The 22,704-nt window shown below is 37.4% G+C and overlaps 1 protein-coding gene across 1 annotated transcript in view; it reads left to right on the top strand.

The window, feature by feature from the left end:
• Pdcd10 (programmed cell death 10) overlaps positions 1-16,341 on the top strand; it is a 41,574-nt gene extending 25,233 nt beyond the window's left edge. Inside the window, exons 3-8 of the mRNA XM_069991943.1 lie at positions 1,695-1,748; positions 6,471-6,588; positions 7,786-7,912; positions 12,097-12,175; positions 12,426-12,508; positions 15,813-16,341. Coding sequence (XP_069848044.1) covers positions 1,695-1,748; positions 6,471-6,588; positions 7,786-7,912; positions 12,097-12,175; positions 12,426-12,508; positions 15,813-15,894 — 543 coding nt within the window. The 3' untranslated portion in view covers positions 15,895-16,341. The remainder of the gene's footprint in view (positions 1-1,694; positions 1,749-6,470; positions 6,589-7,785; positions 7,913-12,096; positions 12,176-12,425; positions 12,509-15,812) is intronic.
• The last annotated feature ends 6,363 nt before the right edge of the window (positions 16,342-22,704 follow it).

Below are 22,704 nucleotides of genomic sequence, written 5' to 3' on the forward strand. Positions count from 1 at the left end.
TCTGGAAGTGACTAGCTGTTCTGGGTTTCTTTTGCTTGCCAGTGGGGTTGGTACAGGATAGTTTAATGCTGATACTTGAGGCACATATCTGACTCAAACCTGGTCAAGGCCTTGTTAAAAGATGATGATATATAAACCCAAAAAAGGAAATGGGCTCCTATCAGGATGGAAACATTCTTTCCGTCTGTTTGTCTGTTCTAACCTCCCCTGCACAGCTCTTCATCAGTGAGCTGAATTGTTCTTTCAAGTTTAACGAGTATTAACTTACAATTATAGGAATAATGTGGAAGTATTTCATTGTTGGAAACATACCTTTGTTTATTTTTCAAAAACCCCTTCAAGTTAATTCCCATATCTGCTTCTCTGTAACCTACTAAGATAATATAACAGTGCACGGCTTTGGAAAGCCTGATTAAGCTAAGCTAAATGGTTCACTGTTTTGGAGAAGATTGCCATTTCTATCTTGCTTATAAAATTGAAGTATTGGAGATCCTCTAGGTGTGTGTGTAGAAATAGGTTATTTATAAAGTGGAACAAAATTTGTTTTAGAAATACTCACTTGCATGAAAATCTGTTACGGTTGTGTTGCTTCCCAAAATCCAATACTGTCCTACATATGCATTTAGTTGAGTTTTATTGAGTTAGCTGGTTTGGTCTCTAAGGAGTAAAGAAATACAAATTTCATTGAAGCTGGCTACTTCAAGCTTGACAGTTAACTCTTCAACAAGTGAAACATGTGTCCTGGAAGGCTCGCCGAAAACTGAACTATATGAAACACACATGAATGTATATCTTTTGATATTATAAACCTCACATTTGATATAAAAATGTTATAGAAAAGCATTGGTATTGAACTTCGCTTTGTTATTTTAGGTGGTCATTTTTTTTAATGTTGTTCTAATAGAAGACATAGAATATCTCTGAAATCCTGATGGTCCACTATTTAGTTTGAATAGTGAACCTCAGACCTGCAGTGTACTAAAGGATGAAGTAGATCTTTCTCAGTTTAATTCTGGACCAGGATGGGAAAGACTCTGAACAAGTTTCCTTGTATTGGTCATTTTATATTCATCAGACATATAAATACTTGCTATGCATTTGCCTTGAGGCACCCAGAGTTTACCCTAAAGTTTCAAGTTTTTAAGTTTATTTTTTGTCATGATACTGTTGATTTGTATTCTATTTGTTTCACAAATTTAGTTTTAAAATAGAGTGCATTTTATTTTTTAAAAAGTCATTAAGAGCAGGCACCAGTGGCTCATACTTGTAATCCTAGCTATTCAGGAGGCTGAAATCTGTGGGTGGAGGTTTGATGCAAGCCCAAGTAGAAAAATCCCTGTGAGACTTTTATCCCCAATAAACTACTCAAAAACTGCAGCCTGCTCTGTCACTCAAATGGTAGAGCACTAGCCGTGAGCACAAAGAGGCTCAGGGAAAGTACCCAGGCCCAGGTGGCAAAAAAGAAAAACAAAAAAAGTCATAAAGAAACAAACTATACTTGCTGAGATTTCCATTGAAGATTTTAGATAGTGTATGTAAAGAATTATGCTCATCTGCCTTAAATAGCAAGTATTTTTACTTAATAAATGATGGGAATATCAGTATAGGTATCACAGAATGAAGTACCAGAAATGTGCTTTTTAATTTAACATGAGAAAACTGATGTCATTAATGATTTTACATTTTCATTGCAGCTAGAGCGAGTAAATCTGTCTGCAGCTCAGACACTGAGAGCCGCATTCATTAAGGTGAGGTACAAATACTTTATTATGCTTAAGATATGTGTCGTATGTAAGTCTGCATACTGTGTAATCGTGGCCAGGCCAGGTAATGTTCTTTTAGGGAAAACTATGGCATTTTAGACCTGTTGTATGTTCTGTAAAGTGGTAAATCCTTCAAAAGGTGAGTTACAACACCTTCTCATATCTGTGGTTTTGATAGTGACTTTTTAAAAGATGGTTAATTTTTTCACTTTAAAGTATATTTTTATGTTTTTATTTTCTATTGTTTGATTTGTACAGTTACAGCTTGAATGGGTACCCTTCACATTGTGTAATTATTGAGCATAATAGGTAACTCATGATACAATAAAGATTATTTTGAGAATATATAATTAAGCCACTCAAAACAAATCACAATCTGTGTGTTAGTGGTTCACAGCTATAATCCTAGCTGCTCAGGAGGGTGGGATCTGAGGCTCATAGTTTCAAACCAAATGGGCAGAAAAGTTCTTGAGACTCCTGTCTCTAATTAATCAACAAATACTTGGAAGTGGAGCTGTGACTTAATTGGTAGACCACCATCTTTATGCAAAAAAGCTGAAGCACAGTGCCCATGCCCTGAATTCATGCTCCAGTATTCACACACACACAATCTTTCTTTTTTGGCTTCAGACCTGAGCTGTTTGTTATTACTACCCACAAGTTTCTTGTCAAGCATGAAAATACATGCTTCTTCAAATTGAGATGTATTCAAGTATAAGACACATTTTGATGACTGTACAAGACAAAAGAATGTAATATATCTTATATTCTATATTAATTGTATGTTGATGTGTTACACATTTTTGATGTACTGATGAAATAGTTGTAATGTAGCCTCTAGAAAACTCCCAATTTTGCAAGTGGTTCATATGTAGTTTATGTGACTTTATTTTGGATAGCTCCACTTCAGATACAATGTACATGTTGGTTGCCTATTTATCTTCCTTTCCAACCCCCCAACTATGTATCAAAATGGATTTTTAATTATTTGAATATAGTTACATTGCATATAGTTTTATATATATGTATATATGTATGCATATATACATATGTACACACACACACACACACACACACACACACACACACACACACACACGTATAGGTTATAGTTCCCAGGTAAAATATTTGAATGTTTAGCAGGAAATAAATTCCACTTTAAGTTTTAGTGCGTGTTATCTTTGGGACATTCATAAAATAGGGAAAAATAATGAATTTCATGATGGTTTTCATAACATAACACAAGCAATGACTACCATAGAGTAGTTAATTTGACTATAGTAGATATAGTTTGATACTTGGATAATTTATTATTTTATTTAATATATTTTGGTTTATTCCCCTTTTTGTTTTTTCGAGATGAATCTGACTAGTTTGCTTAAGGCTTATCTTTGACTCCTGACCTCAAGCGTTCTTTCTGCCTTAACCTTCCAAGAAACCAGAACTACAGGTGCGCACCACTGCACTCAGCTCGCAGCCTCGATTCTGTGTGCATTTTGTAGGCGCACATGCATGCATGTGTGTCTATGAGAGCTTGAGGTCAGCTCTCCCACTCATGACTGGCAGCTCTCCCACTGAAGCCACACCTGCATTTCCACTGTTTTTGCTCTGTCATCAGAGGCAGTGTCTCACAGACATTCTGGGCTCTTTAAGTAGCCAGGATAGCAGTCGTGAGCCGCCTTGCCCAGCACAACATTGATTCCTAATTGAGAATAGAGATACTTACTCTGAGGGAAGACAAATTAGACAATACTGCATTGATTCATTTTTTAATTATGTTTGGTTTCTTAAATTTCAAGTGAAATTAAAGGAGGGAATATGCATATATTGAACACACAGAGATTTTTGTGAGAGGTCTTTTTTTTCTGCAAAAAAGATGAAAAACACCTTATTTAGCCAATCTTTTAGATCTGTGTTTGCAATGAGCAGATCACAACAGTGATTTTCATCAGACTTTATTAACTTTTTATTTGGAGCAAAGGGAAAAACTATTGAATGTTATCTTTTAATATATGGCTCAACATGATTACCTGTAGCTCTGTTCTCTCTGGCACTTCTCCTGTCTTCCAGGTTGAGAAAATTTATCTATGGAGGTCTATGACTTTACCCTTTGGAATACAGTTTTTTTCATTCTAGATTTATAAAAACTATAGGTACCCACAAAGTTCAGGTTTGAAATCTGAGAGAAAATCCAGGTATGCATAGAGCCTCTGGATTAAGAGCAGACATACTTGTCAGTCAGTGGCATTGGATGCATTTAAACTATTAAAATAAGTAGTTTAATAGGACTTTAGCCAGAAGACTACTGTTCCCAAACAATGTGCCCAGGCACCCTGAAGCCCCACAGCCAACCCAGAGGGGTACTGTGAATTACTTTACCAGTTCTCAGCACTGCAGACAGTCATACTCAACTGCTGCTTGGTGCTGTGTGAGCTTACCCTGTAGTCAGTATTTGCAGTTTCAACATACTAGACTAGTCTGCATTCCTCAGAATGAGGTCACATCTTTCTGAAGCTGGACGGTTGGTCTCTGTTGTGATAATAAGCAAGAAAGTCAGTGCGCAAGAGGAAGCTAGGGGGCAAGTCTACTAGAATCCAACATTTAAGAAATTGTCCACTGCACCCTGGGTGCATAAATACTTAATGTTAGGAATAAAATTCTGCCAGGCACGGTGGCTCACATCTATAATTCTAGCTACTCAGGAGGCTGAGATCTGAGGATCGCAGTTTGAATCCAGCCCAGGTAGTGAGAATTTTAGTTCCAGTTAACCAAAATCTGGGCTCAAGTGGTAGAGTATCACCCTTGAGCAGAAAAGTTAGTGGACAGCACCCAAGCCCCACTATTAAGTTTAAGTCCCAGTACTGGCAATAATAATAATATTAATAATAATGTATCTTCTTCTTTACATGTGCAGTATTTTTTTTAAGGTTTCTAAGTTGTAAGGGAATACTAATTAACTGCTTAATAAATAGCAGTGTTTAGTGTTAGGTATTTCTTTTGACACTATGATTTGAGAACGTTCGGGACCTGTGTAAGACAATGCAGTACAAGTCCCCAATGTTAGTATTGAAAAGTTTGTTTAGACTTAAAACATTTTGACTCTTCAGCACCTCGTTTAGATGTCTAACTGCTGACATTTCCTGCAAACATGTAAGAGATAGTTCCCATGCCTACAGGATAATTATGTCAGTAGATATAATGCTTCTTAAAGAAGGAAATATAAACCACTCTAAACCAAATAAACATCACATTAAGCCAAATTTGGATAGTTTTTCTTTTGAAATGAATTTTTAAAACTAAATTATACCTTAAAACATAATCCATAGAAGGAAAAATTAAAATAAGTCATATGAGAGATGGAGTACAGTATTATTAATCGCCTATCAAAATGATTTCTTTGAATGCCATTTGACAAGGGTTAAAATGATCTCAGAACTGAGGTAAAATGCATGTTTTTTTTTTTCCCATTTTATTCTACAACCTTTTTTTTTTTTTTTTTTTGAAACTTGAGAGCTAATAAGAACAAGCAGCAGCAGCCAGGCGCCGGTGGCTCATGCCTTTATTCCTACTCAGGAGGCTGAGATCTGAGGATTGCGGTTCAAAGCCAGCCCGGGCAGGAAAGTCCGAGAGACTTTTATCTCCAATAAACCACTTGAAAACTGGAAGTGGCACTGTGGCTCAAGCGGTAGAGGGCTCGCCTTGAGCTGAAGAGCTCAAGGACAGTGCCCAAGCCCAGAGTTCAAGCCCCACAACTGACAAAAAAAGAAAGAAAGAAACAAGCAGCATAATGGAAAGACATGCAGGAACAAATAGAAGCTCTAGTTTTGGTGACAGAGTGGTGTGGAAAAGGCAGAGGCCAAGTGCATGCCACACAAGGATGGAGGAATCATAAAGCATGTTTCTAATTGCTGTAATGTTAAGGAAGAAAAGAAAAGGAAGCAGGCTTTGAATGTGAAATAGTTTAAAATTCCTGGGGAAAAGTGAAGTCTGAAAATCAACTTTGATACACTCTGAACCCTTCCTTCTTGCTGTAGGTAGATTTAATGCCCTGAACAGTCCACATAACACAGACCAGTGCAAGTTCATTAGTGAAACAAGCTTCAAGGTAGGGAAAGGACCAGTGATGATCTGAAGATAGTGAAGGAAGCATTCTTGTCACAAAAATAAAATGGGAAATGAAAATCATTGTACGGGAAAGTAGTTAGGGGTTTTATAGCCTTCGCAAAACCTGTGAAAGAAGTCCTGGTGTTTTACTTTGGGTGTCTCTGACTTGTTAATTTAAATGCAGTAAATTTGTCAAACTCTGGCAAAGTGAGTTATTACTTGATACTTGAGTTGCAGTGTTAAAATGTACTAGTGGATTTAATTAGTGAAAAAGATGAAAAGAATGTGTTTATATCTGTATATATACATGTATACATATATACATGTATGTATGTATATACATACGCATATATTGTTTTGTTTATAAGAAAATGTATGAACAAGTAGGAAATACTTCAGGTTTTTAATGTTCACATGACAAATTGAGGAATATAATGCAAAGTTAATCATGCAGAATCTCTAACTGCCACCTTGTTTTAGCAAAGATTACTGTCCTCATGAGTGATCCATCTCTGATATTCAGTAAGTCATCAACAAGGAATTATTGACTTCAAAGTGTTGATCCATTTCTATATTTCAAATTTCTCATTTTTTTTCTTACAGGCTGAAAAAGAAAATCCAGGTCTCACACAAGACATCATTATGAAAATTTTAGAGAAAAAAAGTGTAGAAGTAAACTTCACGGAGTCCCTTCTTCGTATGGCAGCTGATGATGTAGAAGGTATCAGAAAGAAGAGCCTTATTTAGTTGTTAAAAGCACTTGCCTCAGTCATTGTCATTCCAGAGGCTTCTGTCCTCCCCTTCCTGCCTCCTTTCCTCCTTCCCCACTCTTAGGATGGTGACAGTGGAAATAATCTATAAAAAAGGACAACTTCATATTTTTGTCAGACTTAATTATGCAAAATGTTTGCTGATGCCATATGCTTTAATTTTTTTCCATTAATAAAAGGCATGCCATGTTTCAGTTTCACTGTTGTGGAACAGTTCTTATACCTTGTTTTAAATTTGGAAAAGAACATTTGTTCTGGGCTACATAATCTACTTTCCCTCTTCTTCCTCTTTTCTTTCTGTATAATAATTTAAAAAAATTCTTAGTAATGTGTCTCTGTGAAACTAAATAGCCATTGTCTGCTAATCAGAAAAAAAAAGTATAAGGCTAATTTCTTATTTATTAAGCATTGGTGGTTCAACTCATCCCATGACTTCAAGGAAGCTCTCATCCGTTTTTGTAACACAGAATTGCTGACGCTACAGGGCCTCCAGGTCTATATTGAGCCTGGAGAAAGCTGACTGTCCCTACCAGGTCTGCTTGAACTTCCCTTCTAGAATATTTTGTGATCCCAACTCTTGTTTTGGTGGCGCTGAAAGTGTTTCTGGAGTATTTGGGGTTTTAATACAGTAAGTCATAGCATATTCAATATGGGTATGTTGAACTGTTAAACACTTTTCCTATGGATAGCTTCTTGTTGCCTTTTTATTTTTTATGTATTTATTAAGGTTTGATTGTTAATTAAGGATTAGTAATAATAAGGTTTGGTAAGAATTAATTGTTAGTATAAAGGTTAATAAAGCTTACCATTAAGGTTTTCCTGTAAAATGTAGCTTTAGGGAACTGGTGGACTTGATTATGCCACCTCCCTGTTAATGAATTCACTTTTAAGTTCTTATGATGTATTGCCACTTACTCCTATTTGAACCTGTTTAGTCTTTTATCCTGTAGTATTTTACCTGGAGAGAGCTCTTACGTTACTTCTGGATTAAGTTGAACTTGAGAGAATTTTCTTCTACCTTGTCTTTTCTAAAGGTCTGGCCTTTTCCCTCTCCCACCTCCTTTGACATCATTGGGAACTATTAGAATAATAAATGCTTGAACTTACTGGGGAGTTGCATGTTTTTCATTCTGCATTTGTTTTATCAGAGTATATGATCGAACGACCAGAGCCAGAATTCCAGGACCTAAATGAAAAGGCACGAGCACTTAAACAGATTCTTAGTAAGATCCCAGATGAGATCAATGACAGAGTGAGGTTTCTGCAGACAATCAAGTAAGTGACGCTTTTGTTTGACTTTGTTTGGATCTTTTAAAATCGCTTCACAGGAACCATTTGCCCTCCACAAGTTAAATTACTGATTTGAAGTAAAATTTTTGAATGCTACATTTTTATTAACTTAATGGTTTCAGAGTATACTACTTCTTTTTAGAATGTTTTATTTTAAAACAAAAGAAATGTGCATAAACTGAAATTTGTAAATTTAAATAATGGAAAATGTGAATGGAAAATCAGTTACCAATAAGAGATACAAAAACTTTATTTCCAAAATAGGCCATTAGATAAGTCAGGCTCATAGATACCAATAGTATTTTCTAATAATGACAAAATGGAGTCTCTGACCTCTTCTTTTTTTTTTTTTTGGGTCTGGCCGTGGGGCCTGAACTCTGGGCCTGGGCGCTGTCCCTCAGCTCTTTAGCTCAAGGCTAGCGCTCTACCACTTGAGCCACAGCGCCACTTCTGGCTTTTTTCTTTTTGCTCATGTGGTGCTGAGGAATCGAACCCAGAGCCTCGAGCATGCAAGGCAAGCGCTCTACCACTGAGCCACCTTCCCAGCCCCTCTAACCTCTTCTTTTAGAATACACTTAACCAATACTTTGTTGTGTGGGGGTTGGAGGCTGGCTGGTGAGCTGCTATGTGGATTGTTCTGGAGCAGTTCCTCAGACTGGTCATGCACTCTTCAGTGCCCAGGGGAACAGGGATGGGTAGAAGGATGAAGGTGAAATTCCAAACATAGATAGGAAATATGCATGTTAACACTAGTATCTGATCTCTGTCTTCAGCTTCAATGGTTTGGAAATAAGGCAAGCTGGGATGACTATAATGTCCCTAGTCGGTGCAGTGTTTTGATGAAACCATAGGTAGAGATTGACAGTCAGGAGAGATTGGCATGCATCTTTGTCCAGAGGAGGGTGGAGCTAAGACTACTTAACTATATGAAAGGAGAAGACCATTACCTGTTGATGAAGTTTAACTTTTAATTTGATATAGTTAAAATTAATGTGTATAACTGATAGTGATTCTATCTATATTAAGATTTGACATTTAAAATAGTATTTCCAAGCTGGGCATCACTGGCTCACACCTGTAATCTAGCTACTCAGGAAACAGATCTGAGGGTCCCTGTTGGAAACTAGCCTTGGCAGCAAAGTCTAGAAAATTGTAAGTGAGTGGTACCATGGCTCAAAGTGTAGTGCTAGCCTTGAACTAGGGACAGCCCTGAGTATAAGCCCTATGATCCACCCCCCAAAAAAAATACATTTATACACACACACACACACACACACACACACACACACACACACACACACACACACACACACACACACACACACACACACACACACACACACACACACGAGATTCAACTTCTTATCACTGAAGTAGAATTTATTTAATCAGTATCAGCAACAATAATCAGTTGCTCTCACCTGATGATTGGTATGTTTCAACTGTTTGATGAAAGAATGTGATCAAGAGCATTGCACGTAGAATGCCTGCGTGGACTAGAGAGCACTCTGGCTGCTGTGGTGGAGCCTGGGGTGGAAATGTGGTTGGGAGCCCTCATCCTGTTGGCCTGATACATGTCCCCCCACTTGGGAACCCTGAGGGGTGGGGCTCTGTAGTCACTAGGAGGGTGAAGCACTACAAGTTTTATCCATCATGCTAGACAGAGGTCTAGACAGAAAGGTTTGGTGAGAACACTGGTATTTCAGTTCTGCTTCCAGGAGTGTATCTGAAACAACTGAATGCACATTTGTTATGTTCTTGGGCTAAAATCATCAGAGTGGGTTTGTTTTCAGCTAGGAGTTTCATGAGGATTTTCCAGGGCTGTCTAGTCTAGACCGCACTGAGCATGCAGTGCAAGGATTCCTTCCTTTAGTGTTTACATAAACATAGATTATGCTAATCTACAAGTCTACCTCTCCATACTAGTTTTTGGTATGGGTTTAGCGTTTAACACATTTACCATTTCATTTCATGCTCACAGAATTTTCTCCAAAGCACCTTCATTAAAACTTGCCTAATTCCTTCCTATTCTGCTCACACTGTCTGCAGAATCCATCTGCTTCAAACTCTTAATTACATGATAGTCTTTTTAACCCAGTTCTTTTCCTGGTTAATTGTCAGATGTGTGTTTTGTATTGGTTTTTTGCTCTTAGAAGAAACAGATTCTTAGATAATTATTAATGTAATTTAGCTTAATCTGGTACAAATCTTGGTGTTATAAAAGAAAGAGCTTTTCAAATGTGGTAACATTTGACAATTATTTCAGATTACATTTAGCGAACATTTAAAAAAAAAACAATTTGATATATCATTAGCAGCCATTTGCCTGTTGTCCAAAAAGAAGACAAAGCTTAAGGACAAATAGGCGCAGTGGGTAGAGTTCTTTATGAAAGCTGAGCCAGCTGTGCCTGCTGCTGCCAGGCAACTGTGATGTTTAAGTGTATTTGTCAGTACAGTCAACTGAGGAGAGGTTTTGTTGGCTTGTTTCTTCCTTTCCCACTGTTAAAACCATAGACAGACTCTCATCTTTTTAAGTCCAGCACAAAAACATGTAAGTACATTCTGATGGGGTACCTTACCTCGTGATGCTGCTACACATGTGCATTGAGTGGTTGTTTAGACACATTGATCTCTTCAAACATTTTTTTTATGGTAGACGCTTTCAACATCTTTTGATCTTTTTGCAATGTGTGGTCATATTTGTTATCGTTAGTCACTCTAGATACCGTGTCACTATCATCACAATTGACAGATATAGATACAGACATGGCCATATTACCCCAGAATGGTTTGTGTCTATCTAACTGTAACTTCACACCCTGTTCCCAGTCGCTGCTAATCACAGTCAGCTCTATTTCTATGTTAGGAACTTTTTTAGATTCCACAGAAGCATGGAGATGATGTGGTATTTTCTTTTGTGTTTCTTATTTCACTTAACATATTGAATGATATTATTTCATTGTTTTTTATGACTGAATAATATTCCATTAGTTGTATATACCATATCAGTTAATTATATAATATTATATAATCATCAGTAATGGCCACTTGGGGTGTCAGTTTCAGGCTATAGAGAATTTTTAATTTGTTAAGAAATCTCCATATTGGTTTCCAGAATGGCTGTACTAACATACATTTCCACCTACAACATGTTAGGGTTTCTTGTCTCTATAACCTTGTCAGCACATGTTGTCTTCACTCATTTTAATAATCATGGTTCTTTTAATATCCATGATTATTGTGGTTTTGATTTGCAATTTCCTGGTAACTAGTGATTACTATTGAGATGTTTTTAAGTTTAGCTCTACTGCGTTTTGAACTCAAGTCCTTGTACTTGCTACAAAGATGCTCCACCACTTGAGACATACATCTAGCCCTTTTGCTTTGGTTATTTTTGACATCAGGGTCTCATTGATGGCCTGGATCTTGATTCTTTTATTTACATTTTCTGCCCTAACTGCATAACAGATGCATGCCACCAAACCCAGCCTTTTGTGTTGAGTTGGGTTCTCATAAGACTGGCCTGGAAATTGTGGTCCTCCCATATTTCTGCCTCCAATGTTAGCTTCCTGTATAGCTGGGTGTGTCCTGCTATTGGTTGAGATGGAGTTTCCTGCTGGTCTTTAAATGACATCTCAATTATGCCCGCCAAGTAGCTATGGTTATAAACTAGAACTTTGAATACTGGTCACCAGAGTTGGGCTGGTGTTGGGCATTTTTCCTTATGCCTGTTGGCCATTTGTATACTTTGTTTTAACCTACAGCACACTTGAAGCTGAACTCATGACCCATGGCCATAATGCCAGCTACTCTGGAGGCAGAGAGCATCGCAGTGGAAGTCAATGTGGGCAAAAGAAATTAATGAGACCCCATCTCAGCAACTGCTGGTGCACTCCTAACAGCCTAGCATTCCAGGAAATGTCAATAAGAGGATTTCAGCTTATTCCGGCTTAAGCAAAAACAAGAAATAACAAAAGCAAAAATTGGAAGTGGTGATATAGCTCAAATGGCAGTTTGAGCTAGCATTTACTCTGTTCGCAGAGGACATGTAAAGCCCTACCTTCCAACCCCAGTACAGAAAAAGAGAGTAATTACACATACATAATGTATACTTGCACACACTTTCAAGAATACTTGGTTTCAGTGATTGTTTTTTCCTTCCCCAACAGGGACATAGCTAGTGCAATAAAAGAACTACTTGATACAGTGAACAATGTCTTCAAGAAATACCAGTATCAGAACCGCAGGGTAAGTTTCCTAGAAGCTTTGCTAGTTGCCACTCCTTGAAAACAGCAACTTGATCATTGGAAATTGTGTCATTAATCATCAGGCTTGTCCTCAGATATAAATATGATGTTATATATATTTGGATAGCCAACTCCTAAAAATGCTCACCATTTCAAGTCCATTCTGGATTCTGTGCACTCTGTGGTCTTTGAGTTTGTCTTTTGTATTATTTCTTATTTAGCTTTTTTTTTCTTTCCTTTTATAAATATAGGCACTCGAACACCAAAAGAAAGAATTTGTAAAGTACTCCAAAAGTTTCAGTGATACCCTGAAAACATATTTTAAAGATGGCAAGTAAGTACTGTTGTTAGCTTTTATTTTAAAATTAGATGGCTTTGACAGGGTCCCGAAAGCATGCATTCCTCCATTTCCTGTTGTGCTGATACACAAGGCCACCGGCGCAGAGGCAGACAGCAGGACGTGAGTGGTTCCTCCTGCAGCAGCAGCAGCTGGAGTCTAGGACAGTTGTCAGGGCTAGGTGAAAGGACCAGATGGCAACCGTGTAGCCTGTGGCTGCTGCCCACACCCTCCATCCTCTGTGGGGTTTCCACAGATGGTATGGAAACTTCTGGGTGTGGCCGGGTTTCATCAACTAAAGCCTGAATTCTGTACCATTTCCTCCTGTCACATTACAGTACCTTTCTTTCGTTTATCTTGTTTAACTGTTTGGAAATGTAAAAGCGTTTTACTTTCCTTACTGAGGACCCACTGCTAAATCAGTTCTCCACCTCCACTAGCCTATGCTTTCACCTGGCACGTGGGCCCAAATTTGTAAGACCTTTCCATGTGAAGTCAGCTGGAGGTGTTAGGAGACCAGCGCACGGAGGTCAGAGCAGTGCTGCTCTGTCCTGAGAGCCACAATCACCTGGGCCAGTGGGAAAAAAGCCCACTGCCAAGGCTCCACTTGCCTGGTATGGAGCCAGGGCCTCTTTTGGCAGACATATTGCTGGGCCTGCGACCTCCTAGGAGTGAGGAAGGGAGGCTTTTAATAGGCTTTCCTAGTTAGGCACTCTATGAAATAAGTAGACTGGACCTCTTCTTAATTTGTTGCATCGTTTTTAGATGACTCTTTGTTCTTGACTCCACATATGGAATATACATGTGCACGTAAGAGAGAGGCTAGGAGGGGGGCACAGAATCAGAGGAAAAGGTGAAAAAAAAAAAAGTAAGCTAGTGCCAGTTACTAAAGAAGCAGAGGTAGGTGGATGAAAGTCTAAAGCAAGCCTAGGGCAAAATTGAGACACATTATCTGAAAAACAGACTACAAGCAAAGCAATAGAGTTTTGGGGTTCAAGTGACAGGGCACTTCAATATCTATCACCAAAGAAAAAACAGTAACTCCATGGCAATCATAGCATCCTGTTGTCTTGCTCAAAAAATATTTTGTGTTCTGTATATAAAAGTAATTTCATAAACGAAAAAAGTAACAAAGAATTTAGAAAAATAATATAAATTAATGGGAAATTTCCTAAGATTTGTATTCATATGATTAACGGTGGAAGGATATATGAGATAACATTAACAGCAAATTCTTAATTGTTAAATTTTTGTGATCTTTCAATAAAATGTAATGGAAACAAAAAAAGTAGACAGAATATGGAAATTGAACTTCAGGTTTACATACAGCTGCACATAAAGCTGATAGAAAATCTAGACATTCTTGTGTTCTTACATGCGTACTCATGCATGTGTATCAGCTGATGCAGAGCTTGTGTCTTCTGCATTATTGTTTCATAGACATTTCTAGGTCATTTCTAACAGTGATTAAGATATATATATATATATATATTTTTTTTTGGCAGTGCCTGGGCATGAAGTCAGTGCCTGTGCTCCCCAGCAAGTTTCTCCTTGACCCATGCTCCGCCTCTTTCTCAGACAGGGTCTCTCCTTTGCCCAGGGCTGTCTTGGACAGTGATTCTTCTACCTATGTCTCCCATTTTAAGATATTTCTTTACATCACCCCACTAGAATATTACATACATCACCAGTACAGTACTATAATGGTATTGTAAAAAAGTATGAAAGAACACCTGAGAGTGGTAATTTTCACAACTTGAATAGTCAAACAGTTTAATATATTTGAATTTAAATTATGAATTAAAGATCCTGAATTCTGCTAACAGGCTTCTGTTGTTTCATATACTGTTGCTGGCATCTAGGGGAAATAGCCAGCAGGGGTGTTCTGAGAAAGAATGCTCTTTATCATCCGGCACTAAGCCTGAATAACCACACACACTAAATGTATAATTTACATGATGGTATCATTGCTTCTGATTTTAATTAATTAAAATTATTGGAATAAGCACATTGAAAGGTAGAAATTAATTTAGAATCTCCATAATCTGAAATTGTTTGCTACATGTATGAATTATTCAGGCTCCCTGCTGCTAGTTTTTCTCGTTTGGTGGCTTCTTTATATTCCAGTGTCTTGGGTTTAAATACTGTGCTATGAATTTTTTTGCCTGTTTACTGAATGAAAGTGGAAAACATTTAATTAGAACCTGATCTTATGTCAAGGAGATGATGATTTTACAGTGATTCAGCTAAATCACTCCCAGTCCCTTTCCTAAGGATTGTCAAGATTGAAGACAGATTTAGCTACAGCACTGAGAAACGCAAACTGACCTCTTAAACGTGTTTTGTATATTGTATATTTTTTATTGTAAAGATACTATACAGATGGGTTACAGTTACATGAATAAGGTAATGAGTACATTTCCTATCAGTCATTGTTACCCCTTCCATTGTATTTCCCCTACCATCCCTTTCCTCTCCACCTCCTCAACTCCCTCCTCCCCCTCAAGTTGTAAAGTTCATTTTCAACGTAGCGTCTTGTACATCTCATTGTTACAATGGGTCAACCTGTATCCTTGTTTCAGCATTTTGTTATTATCCTTTCCCTCCCCAAATTAGAAAACTGTATATACAAGATACAGGGCACTGGAATCAAGTACAGTGACAACAGGGGTTATACCACCACATGAATATTTTTAAAGAATATTAATTATAGGATTATTTTATAATTGGCTCTTTTTTTATTTTTGAAAGAATGTAAATAGTTTGGGAAGAATCAGACTTGAAGTAAGGAGCTTTTTCTTAAGTATTGATAATGCTATTTTGTACAGATCTTGAAACAAAATAATACTTGAAGGTTTTCTGTGAAACCGCCATGACCACATGTCAGACCTCTTTTGGGGACATATGAGTTTTTATTTTGTTAAAGTCTTTGAAGCACAAAGCTGATTTCATTTTAAGTTCAGTGCAACCACAGCTGGAGACCGCATCTGAATCATCTTTGTTCAGTTATTTGTTTAACCCATAAATAAAGTATGGTGGTTGAGGGTCATTAGCCAACCCTCCAACACCTAATTTCCAACCACAACCACCAGGGGGCAGTAATTCCTAGATACTGTTTGAAAGACAGTAATGCCATTAAATCCCAAACTGGAATTAAATTCGTAATTCTTTATACTAACTTGTCTGGTTTTCACTGTTTATTTATTTCATTGCTCTTATTGGAAGATGACATGAGTATAAATATTTTAAAAGAGAATATTTGGATTGAAAGTAATGCGTGTTCTATTCTCTTTTTAAACAGGGCAATAAATGTCTTCATAAGTGCCAACCGACTAATTCATCAAACCAACTTGATACTTCAGACCTTCAAAACTGTGGCCTGAAAGTTGTATATGTTAAGAGATGTACTTCTCGGTGGCAGTGTTAAACTGCCTTTATCTGTAAATTTTAAAGTTTGACTGTATAAATTATCAGTCCCTCCTGAAGGGATCTAATCCAGGATGTTGAATGGGATTATTGCCATCTTCCACCATATTTTTGTAAAATGTAGCTTAATCATAATCTCACACTGAAGATTTTGCATCACTTTTGCTATTATCATTCTTTGAAGAATTATAAGCCAAAAGAATTTACGCCTTAATGTGTCATTATATAACATTCCTTAAAAGAATTGTAAATATTGGTGTTTGTTTCTGACATTTTAACTTGAAAGCGATATGCTGCAAGATAATGTATTTAACAATATTTGGTGGCAAATATTCAATAAATAGTTTACATCTGTTAAACATTTCTTTACTTGAACAAAGAAGCGTGTGTGTATGTGTGTGTCTATATATATGTATATATTATATATATTATATATATAATGTATATATGATTAAGACCAAGACAACTTGGTGTAATGTGTGAAGAACTTCTAATAGGAACTTTCTGAGCAATTTATCAAATAATAAAGCAAAAAGAATCCTGTATTTTTCCTTAATCACTCTGGGCAAAACGTATCAATGCATATATTTTTGTCCATTGTTACTCATGAGATGTTATTTATTTTCAGTCTGTTGTGAATGTGTGGGAAGGACATGGCAGTTTAGTGCCTTCAGGCTACAGTGCTGTTCTTTAAACTTTGTGATGTTGTAGCTTTTATTCTGAAACCACCTATTTCTGGTATGCTAGAGACCCCAATTAAAATTGCACATTCTCTTTTAAAATTAGTCACAATGAATAGTAATTAAAAGCTGTCCCAGTGATGGGTTTGAAATTGTCATGTGTTGATATGATATGCACTCTTGGATACTTGGTTTAGCATAGAGAAGTTTCAGGGAATTCTGTATCAAGTCCTCCCAGTAAGTGATTTCACTATTATAAACTAAAGGAGAATGTAGAATATAGAATGTAGAATGTAGAATATCTTCTATAAAGATTTTAAGTGTTAAACTAAATGTAGTTTGCTATAATTTTCAAATGATTTTGAAAATATTTTTTGCTATAAAAACTTTTTCCTCCACTTTTAAGAAGAGATCTTTAAAGAATTTTCGACAACATGAAAGTAAACCTGTCAAATGTAAACAAATACATGGAAGAAAACAAAAATGTCATAGATAGATGGTTAGGAGCTCATAATTTATAAACAGTTTACTGAATTCTTTTACCTTCAAGGATACAGAGCCAGTGGACGAATAGAACTTGCTTTTTTTTTTTTTTTTTTTTTGGAATAAACCACCTTCAGTCTTGGGAAAGGGTGGAACAGACTTTCAGTGCTTTATTTGTATCAGGTTTTTCTCTCAAAAACCAAGCAGTCACTCTCCTGTGATTTTTTTTTTTTTTTACTTCCTGCACAGAATTTGCCCATCATCAGGAATGCCCAAATTACTTATTATTCATTCTGCTATCCTGTTCCAGGCTTGTGTTTTCATAAAACATACTTTTGGAAGAAAGGAGCCTCCTTCTCAAAATGTTGCAGTGACTTTCCTGAATCCTTCTATCAGGGTTCAGTTGGTTGGTGGCTTTCCTGAGATCTTCAGAGAACAGGAAGGCAGCTTCAGAGGACACACATTTGTTGGCCACCTTTTCCTGCGCTGTGATACAGCCATCTGCTTTACCATTGAGGAAGCTAAGCAGACTTACCTAGCTCCTTGGCTGGGCCTTGCTAGTCTTGGAATTCTTTTGTCTCCATGCCCTGAGTTCTTCCAATGACTGCCTTTCCCTCCCACCTCAGAAACACATCTCACCCTTTCCTGGACCACGGGAAGATAAGAAATAAGGACCATAGGAGTTCTTTCTAAAAATTGACATTTCAAAAGGTCATTCTTCATTTGAAGACAGAAGCTTACCTTTAATAAATTTACTAGGCAAAATGTGATGTTTGACAGGCAGTAGGAGACCTAATTTGTTCAGATTAACCTATTTAAAATTTTTCCTTTCTCATTTGCTTGTTTGTGTGTGTTGCCTAAAGTCTCCCTTGTTGGTCATTTCCCGGGCTGCCTTCCTCTTCTATGCTTTTGATCAGCATCTTCCTCCTCTTCCTGTTCACATTTTCCTTTTGATATAGGACTAATGGAATGCATCAAATTGGAGGTTTTCTTGCTCAGAGTACTTCATAGGTAGCTATCATCGAGATATTACTTCTGGGCACACATCATTCTTCTCAATGGATTGTAATTTTATTCCCCTGGTCTTGGTATAGCTATTTGTCTAGCATGCAGTTATTACCATGTCTTTCTTTGCTGTGAGTAGGTAGTCGTGGGCCATTTAGTAGGCAAACAAATCAGACTAACAGTACTCCCTAAAACATTCAGAGAGAGAGAGAGAGGATAAAAATAGGGAAATAGAAATTTGGGCAACTTTTAAATAATTTGCCTTGTAAACACACTAAGATGTTTCACCATAATTAAAATATTTGGCTTTGTTAACAAGGGTAAGGAAGAGAGCAAATATTTCAGAAAACCCTTCAAAAGGCACACTGCTTAAAAACCTCCACACTTGAACAGGACATTATTTCTAAGTGGAATTCTAAATTAGAAAGCTTGAATTCAAGTGGAATCAGCATTATTGTAAGGGACAAATAACGGACTCCTGGTCCATTTTGCTTACTTTTTGATTGCTGTTCGTGTTTAACCTCTTTGTTTTACCTTGGCAAAGTTGTTTTAGAGAGTTTTTATGAGTTTGACAGTCTGACATTTATGTTCCAGGTAGAAGTGCTAAGCTGTTCCCAGATGTGTCACAAAGTTCTTAGTGAACAGAAGCTTCGTTATTTCATACCAACTCCAGGGGAAAAAAAAATAGCCACCTTTCTAAAACCAACTATGTCCAAGTATTTAAATATCTGCTTTTTCATGTATAGTTATTCCATGTGTGTACACACTAACACATTTCTTAACGTGTCCTGTGCTCCCTCCCTGTGTCTATGAAAGCAGCTGCTTCTAGACTGTTGCACATACTACTTGCTCTGCCTAATCCCGCTTCCTGTTTTGCTCTTTAATCTGAGTAGTAGCTATCCTTTGCTGGCTGTCATACGACTTTCCTCAATGTCGAATCCTAATTTTGATCACCAGGATTGAACTCCCTGTTTGTTCATGCTGGGACAGCCCTTCTTATTTTATGGGTTTTTTTTTTGTTTTGTTTTTTGTTTTTTGTTGTTTTCCCTGGCAGTACTAGGTTTGAACTCACACTTAAAAAGCAAATGTCCTTTCATCAAGCCACACCTCTTAATCTACTCTTGCTATAGTTCTTTTTCAGATAGCCTCAGGCCTTTTCCTCTAGACTGGCCTTGGGTGGGTTCTTCCTACCTATGCTTCTGACTTACCTGAGATCACAAATTCCAGCACTCTTAGCTTGTGTTGTTCTGTGTTGTATGTAGGGCTTTTCACCTGGGCTTAAACTACCTACCATCCTCTGATCTCTGAGTAAGTAGCTGGGATTACAAGCATGAGCTATCAAACCTAAAAGCCACGGCCAGCCCATCTTTATTACTTTATATAAACAACGCTTAAAACAATGGTTGGCCACAAGAATTGCTCAATTGAGGTGTGGGAAAACGAATAACTGCATTCTTTGTGGGAGAATCTACTTGCCATAAGCAAATGCTGCAATCCTCACTGATAACCCAATAAGAAAAATCAGGTAGAACAGCACTGGCTGTGGGGCTGTTGTAGATTCTTGAGTGATGAATCCAGTAGAACAGAATGATGGTCCTATCAGAGAAAATGTTTGCAGAATTCACAGTCATTCTTTTTGGCACTTAAAGTATGAGTGCAACAATACTGCAGGGGACATGATTTCTTTTCCTGCAGACTTTATAGAGTCCTTACAACTCCCTCCTTCCCCCTTAAATGTAAGTACTTAAATGTAAGCTTAAATCACCTCATAGATCTTGTGATTTTAATCCTTTGATTTTGCAGGTGAAGATTCAGAAAAAAGGTGAGTTTCTTCCCCAAGGTCATGGAATTGGTGATTGTCACAGATCTCTCACATTTCCCCCCTTAATTTAAAATTTGACTCCCTCCTCTAAATTGATACCTCCCTTGATAAAGCCACAAGGTGCACCATTACCATTTTGCATTTTCCAAAACAGGTAGATGACTGCTTTCTCCTCAGCTAACTGCACCTTCTCTACTCCCTGCAGCAGAGCCGAAGACAGTGATTGGCATGGCTGCATATGCACCACTTCCACACAGAAGATCATGCATCTTCAGACAGTGGCCAGAGTTTGAGAACTACCACACCAAAATGTGTGGAGAGTACATTGGGATGCATCTTCTCTCGACTAGCATTTAGCCTCAGCAATGATTGCAAATCTCCATCTGCATTTTGCAAGATGAGTTCTCTCTGGCAACCACATGAGGTTGGAGTGCCTGGACCATCTTACTTGGACCATGGCTGCCCCTGCGGCTGGGAGCTAGAGGTGCTGGGTCTGCAGGACCTTTCAGCAGGTGCGCCATGCTCAGGAGCGCTGTGTTCCGGGAGGGAGATTTTATTGTGGCAGTGTGCTCTCTTGGGACCGCAGCTTTCAATCTTTCAAAGTGCAGATGCTTTCAGGACTTTGATTTTTACAAGTCTGAATTTCTTTTCACTGCCTCCCCACTCCCTCTTTTGGCTTTTATTTTCTTTGCTTTCCTACACAAAATTTTCTTAGAGGAAACAAAAGGTAAAGTGGCAGCATTTTTTTTACAGACTGGGGACTAGCACAATTAAAAAATAAATACTATGTAGGTAGTAGGCCCAGGAAAAAAAATCAGTATGAAACAAAAGTGCAATTGAATATACATATACATATGCACACATATATACACATTATATAATAGGTATATGTATTATATAATATGTAATATATTATGTATATATTATAAATAGAATACACAGATATGATACACACCATTACTCTTTCTGTTATCCAGGATTTTTTTTGTTTGTTTAATTACTCAAGTATTTGCTGCTTACGATGTGTCAGGCTCTACTAGGACATTAATATTATGTAATTCCATTATGATCATGTATATTTATATTTTATATAAGGTTAATACTAATAATAAATGGTAATGTACCTTTCCCCCACATAAATGATTTTTCCTATAGCTCCATTGAGCCAGTTGAATTTGTTACCAAGGATTCCCATGATGATTTATCACCAATCAGTGCCTCAGCAACAGAAATGTATTGCCTCTTAGTTACAGAGTCTAGAAGTGTGATAGAAAGGAGTTAGCATGGATGAATGTCCTTTTAAGGCACTAAGAAAGGATCCCTTCCAGGCTTCTTGCTCAGCTTCTGATAGTTCAGGGACTTGTAGCAAGACTGCAGGCTTCACACACCCTCCCTGTATATGTCTATATATCTGAGCTTCCCTTTCCACTAGTGTATTGGATTAGGGGCCCACCATACCCGTTTGACTTAGGTGAGTTGGTTAGTGTAATTGCATGTATGTAGATAAAGATATATATAGATATGAGATATATATAGATATATAAATATATCTATATATATGAGATATAGAGGGCTAGGGTAGAACACAGACATTTCAAGGGCACCTAGTTCTAGCCACAGGCCAATTCCAATATCATCTTCTACCGTGCTCAGTCTACCACATTTGCTCAACTATCTTCAAGCAAGCTTGTTCTTAATCGAAGTCATAGCTGCATCACTACGACTATTCATGACTTGTGCATTCATGACTGTGCACAAGACCCCTTACTGATAGCTGCTTGTGTTAACAGGGAGGTGCCCTGTACATGTTAAGTCATATAAAAATATACAATGAATGAATAAATCAACCAATAAATATTGACATTGCCCTTTCCAGTTAGCTTCTACTTATGCATACATGATTTTATTTGAGCCTAATGTAACCTTTGGGAGGTATGTACGTAGGAATGATTATTTCAGTATGACAGGAAACTGAGAGGGAGGGTGACCAGCTAGAGTGCAGAGTGGAGGTGGAGTCTCCGACTCAGACTCCCTGCTAAAACTTCACACAGTATCTTACCCCTTTCAGAAATGATTGTTTCCTAGTCAGGAATCTTTTATCCATTTTACTCCTCTGCTACTTCTGCTAGTGACCAGTGCTTACCTAAGCTATGATTAAAACTCTCCACCATTTTCCATCATGAGGCAACCTGCCTGGGAAACTCCGTCTCTGCTTTCCTCTCCTCCCCTTCCTTTTTCCCCTCCCCCTCCACTTACCTCTCCCTCTCCCTCTCCCTTTTCCTCTCTTCCTCTTCTCTTCCTCCTCTCCTTCCCTTTCCTCTCTCCCCTTCCCTTCCCCTAGCTTCTCCTCTTCTTTCTGTTCCTCCTCCCTCCCTCTGTTACTCTTTATCTATACATATATCCCTTTGTTTATATATGTTATTTTATATGTTGCATTATATATTACCTATAATCTATATATAATATATTTTATATTCTATATAATATGTAATTGTATATACTTATATAGTCTATTATATTACAATATTTAAGTATATATTCTATGATTACATAATATACCATTATAATAATGTAATATAATATATAAATATATATCTCCCTTTGTTTCACTTGAGGCTAAGCCATTCATGAGTCCATACTGAATTAAAGTCAACTTGTCATCTAGAGAAAAGCTTTTAATGTGAGATAAACAAAATATGTGATTCTAATATCCATGTGTTCTAACAGTCAAAGGTCCACATTAAGATAGACTGTAAACACTTGAGTATTATTTCTCT

This window comes from Dipodomys merriami, unplaced genomic scaffold, assembly GCF_024711535.1.
Source record: "Dipodomys merriami isolate MVZ:Mamm:240054 unplaced genomic scaffold, mDipMer1.0.p SCAF_40, whole genome shotgun sequence".
Lineage (NCBI taxonomy): Eukaryota > Metazoa > Chordata > Mammalia > Rodentia > Heteromyidae > Dipodomys > Dipodomys merriami.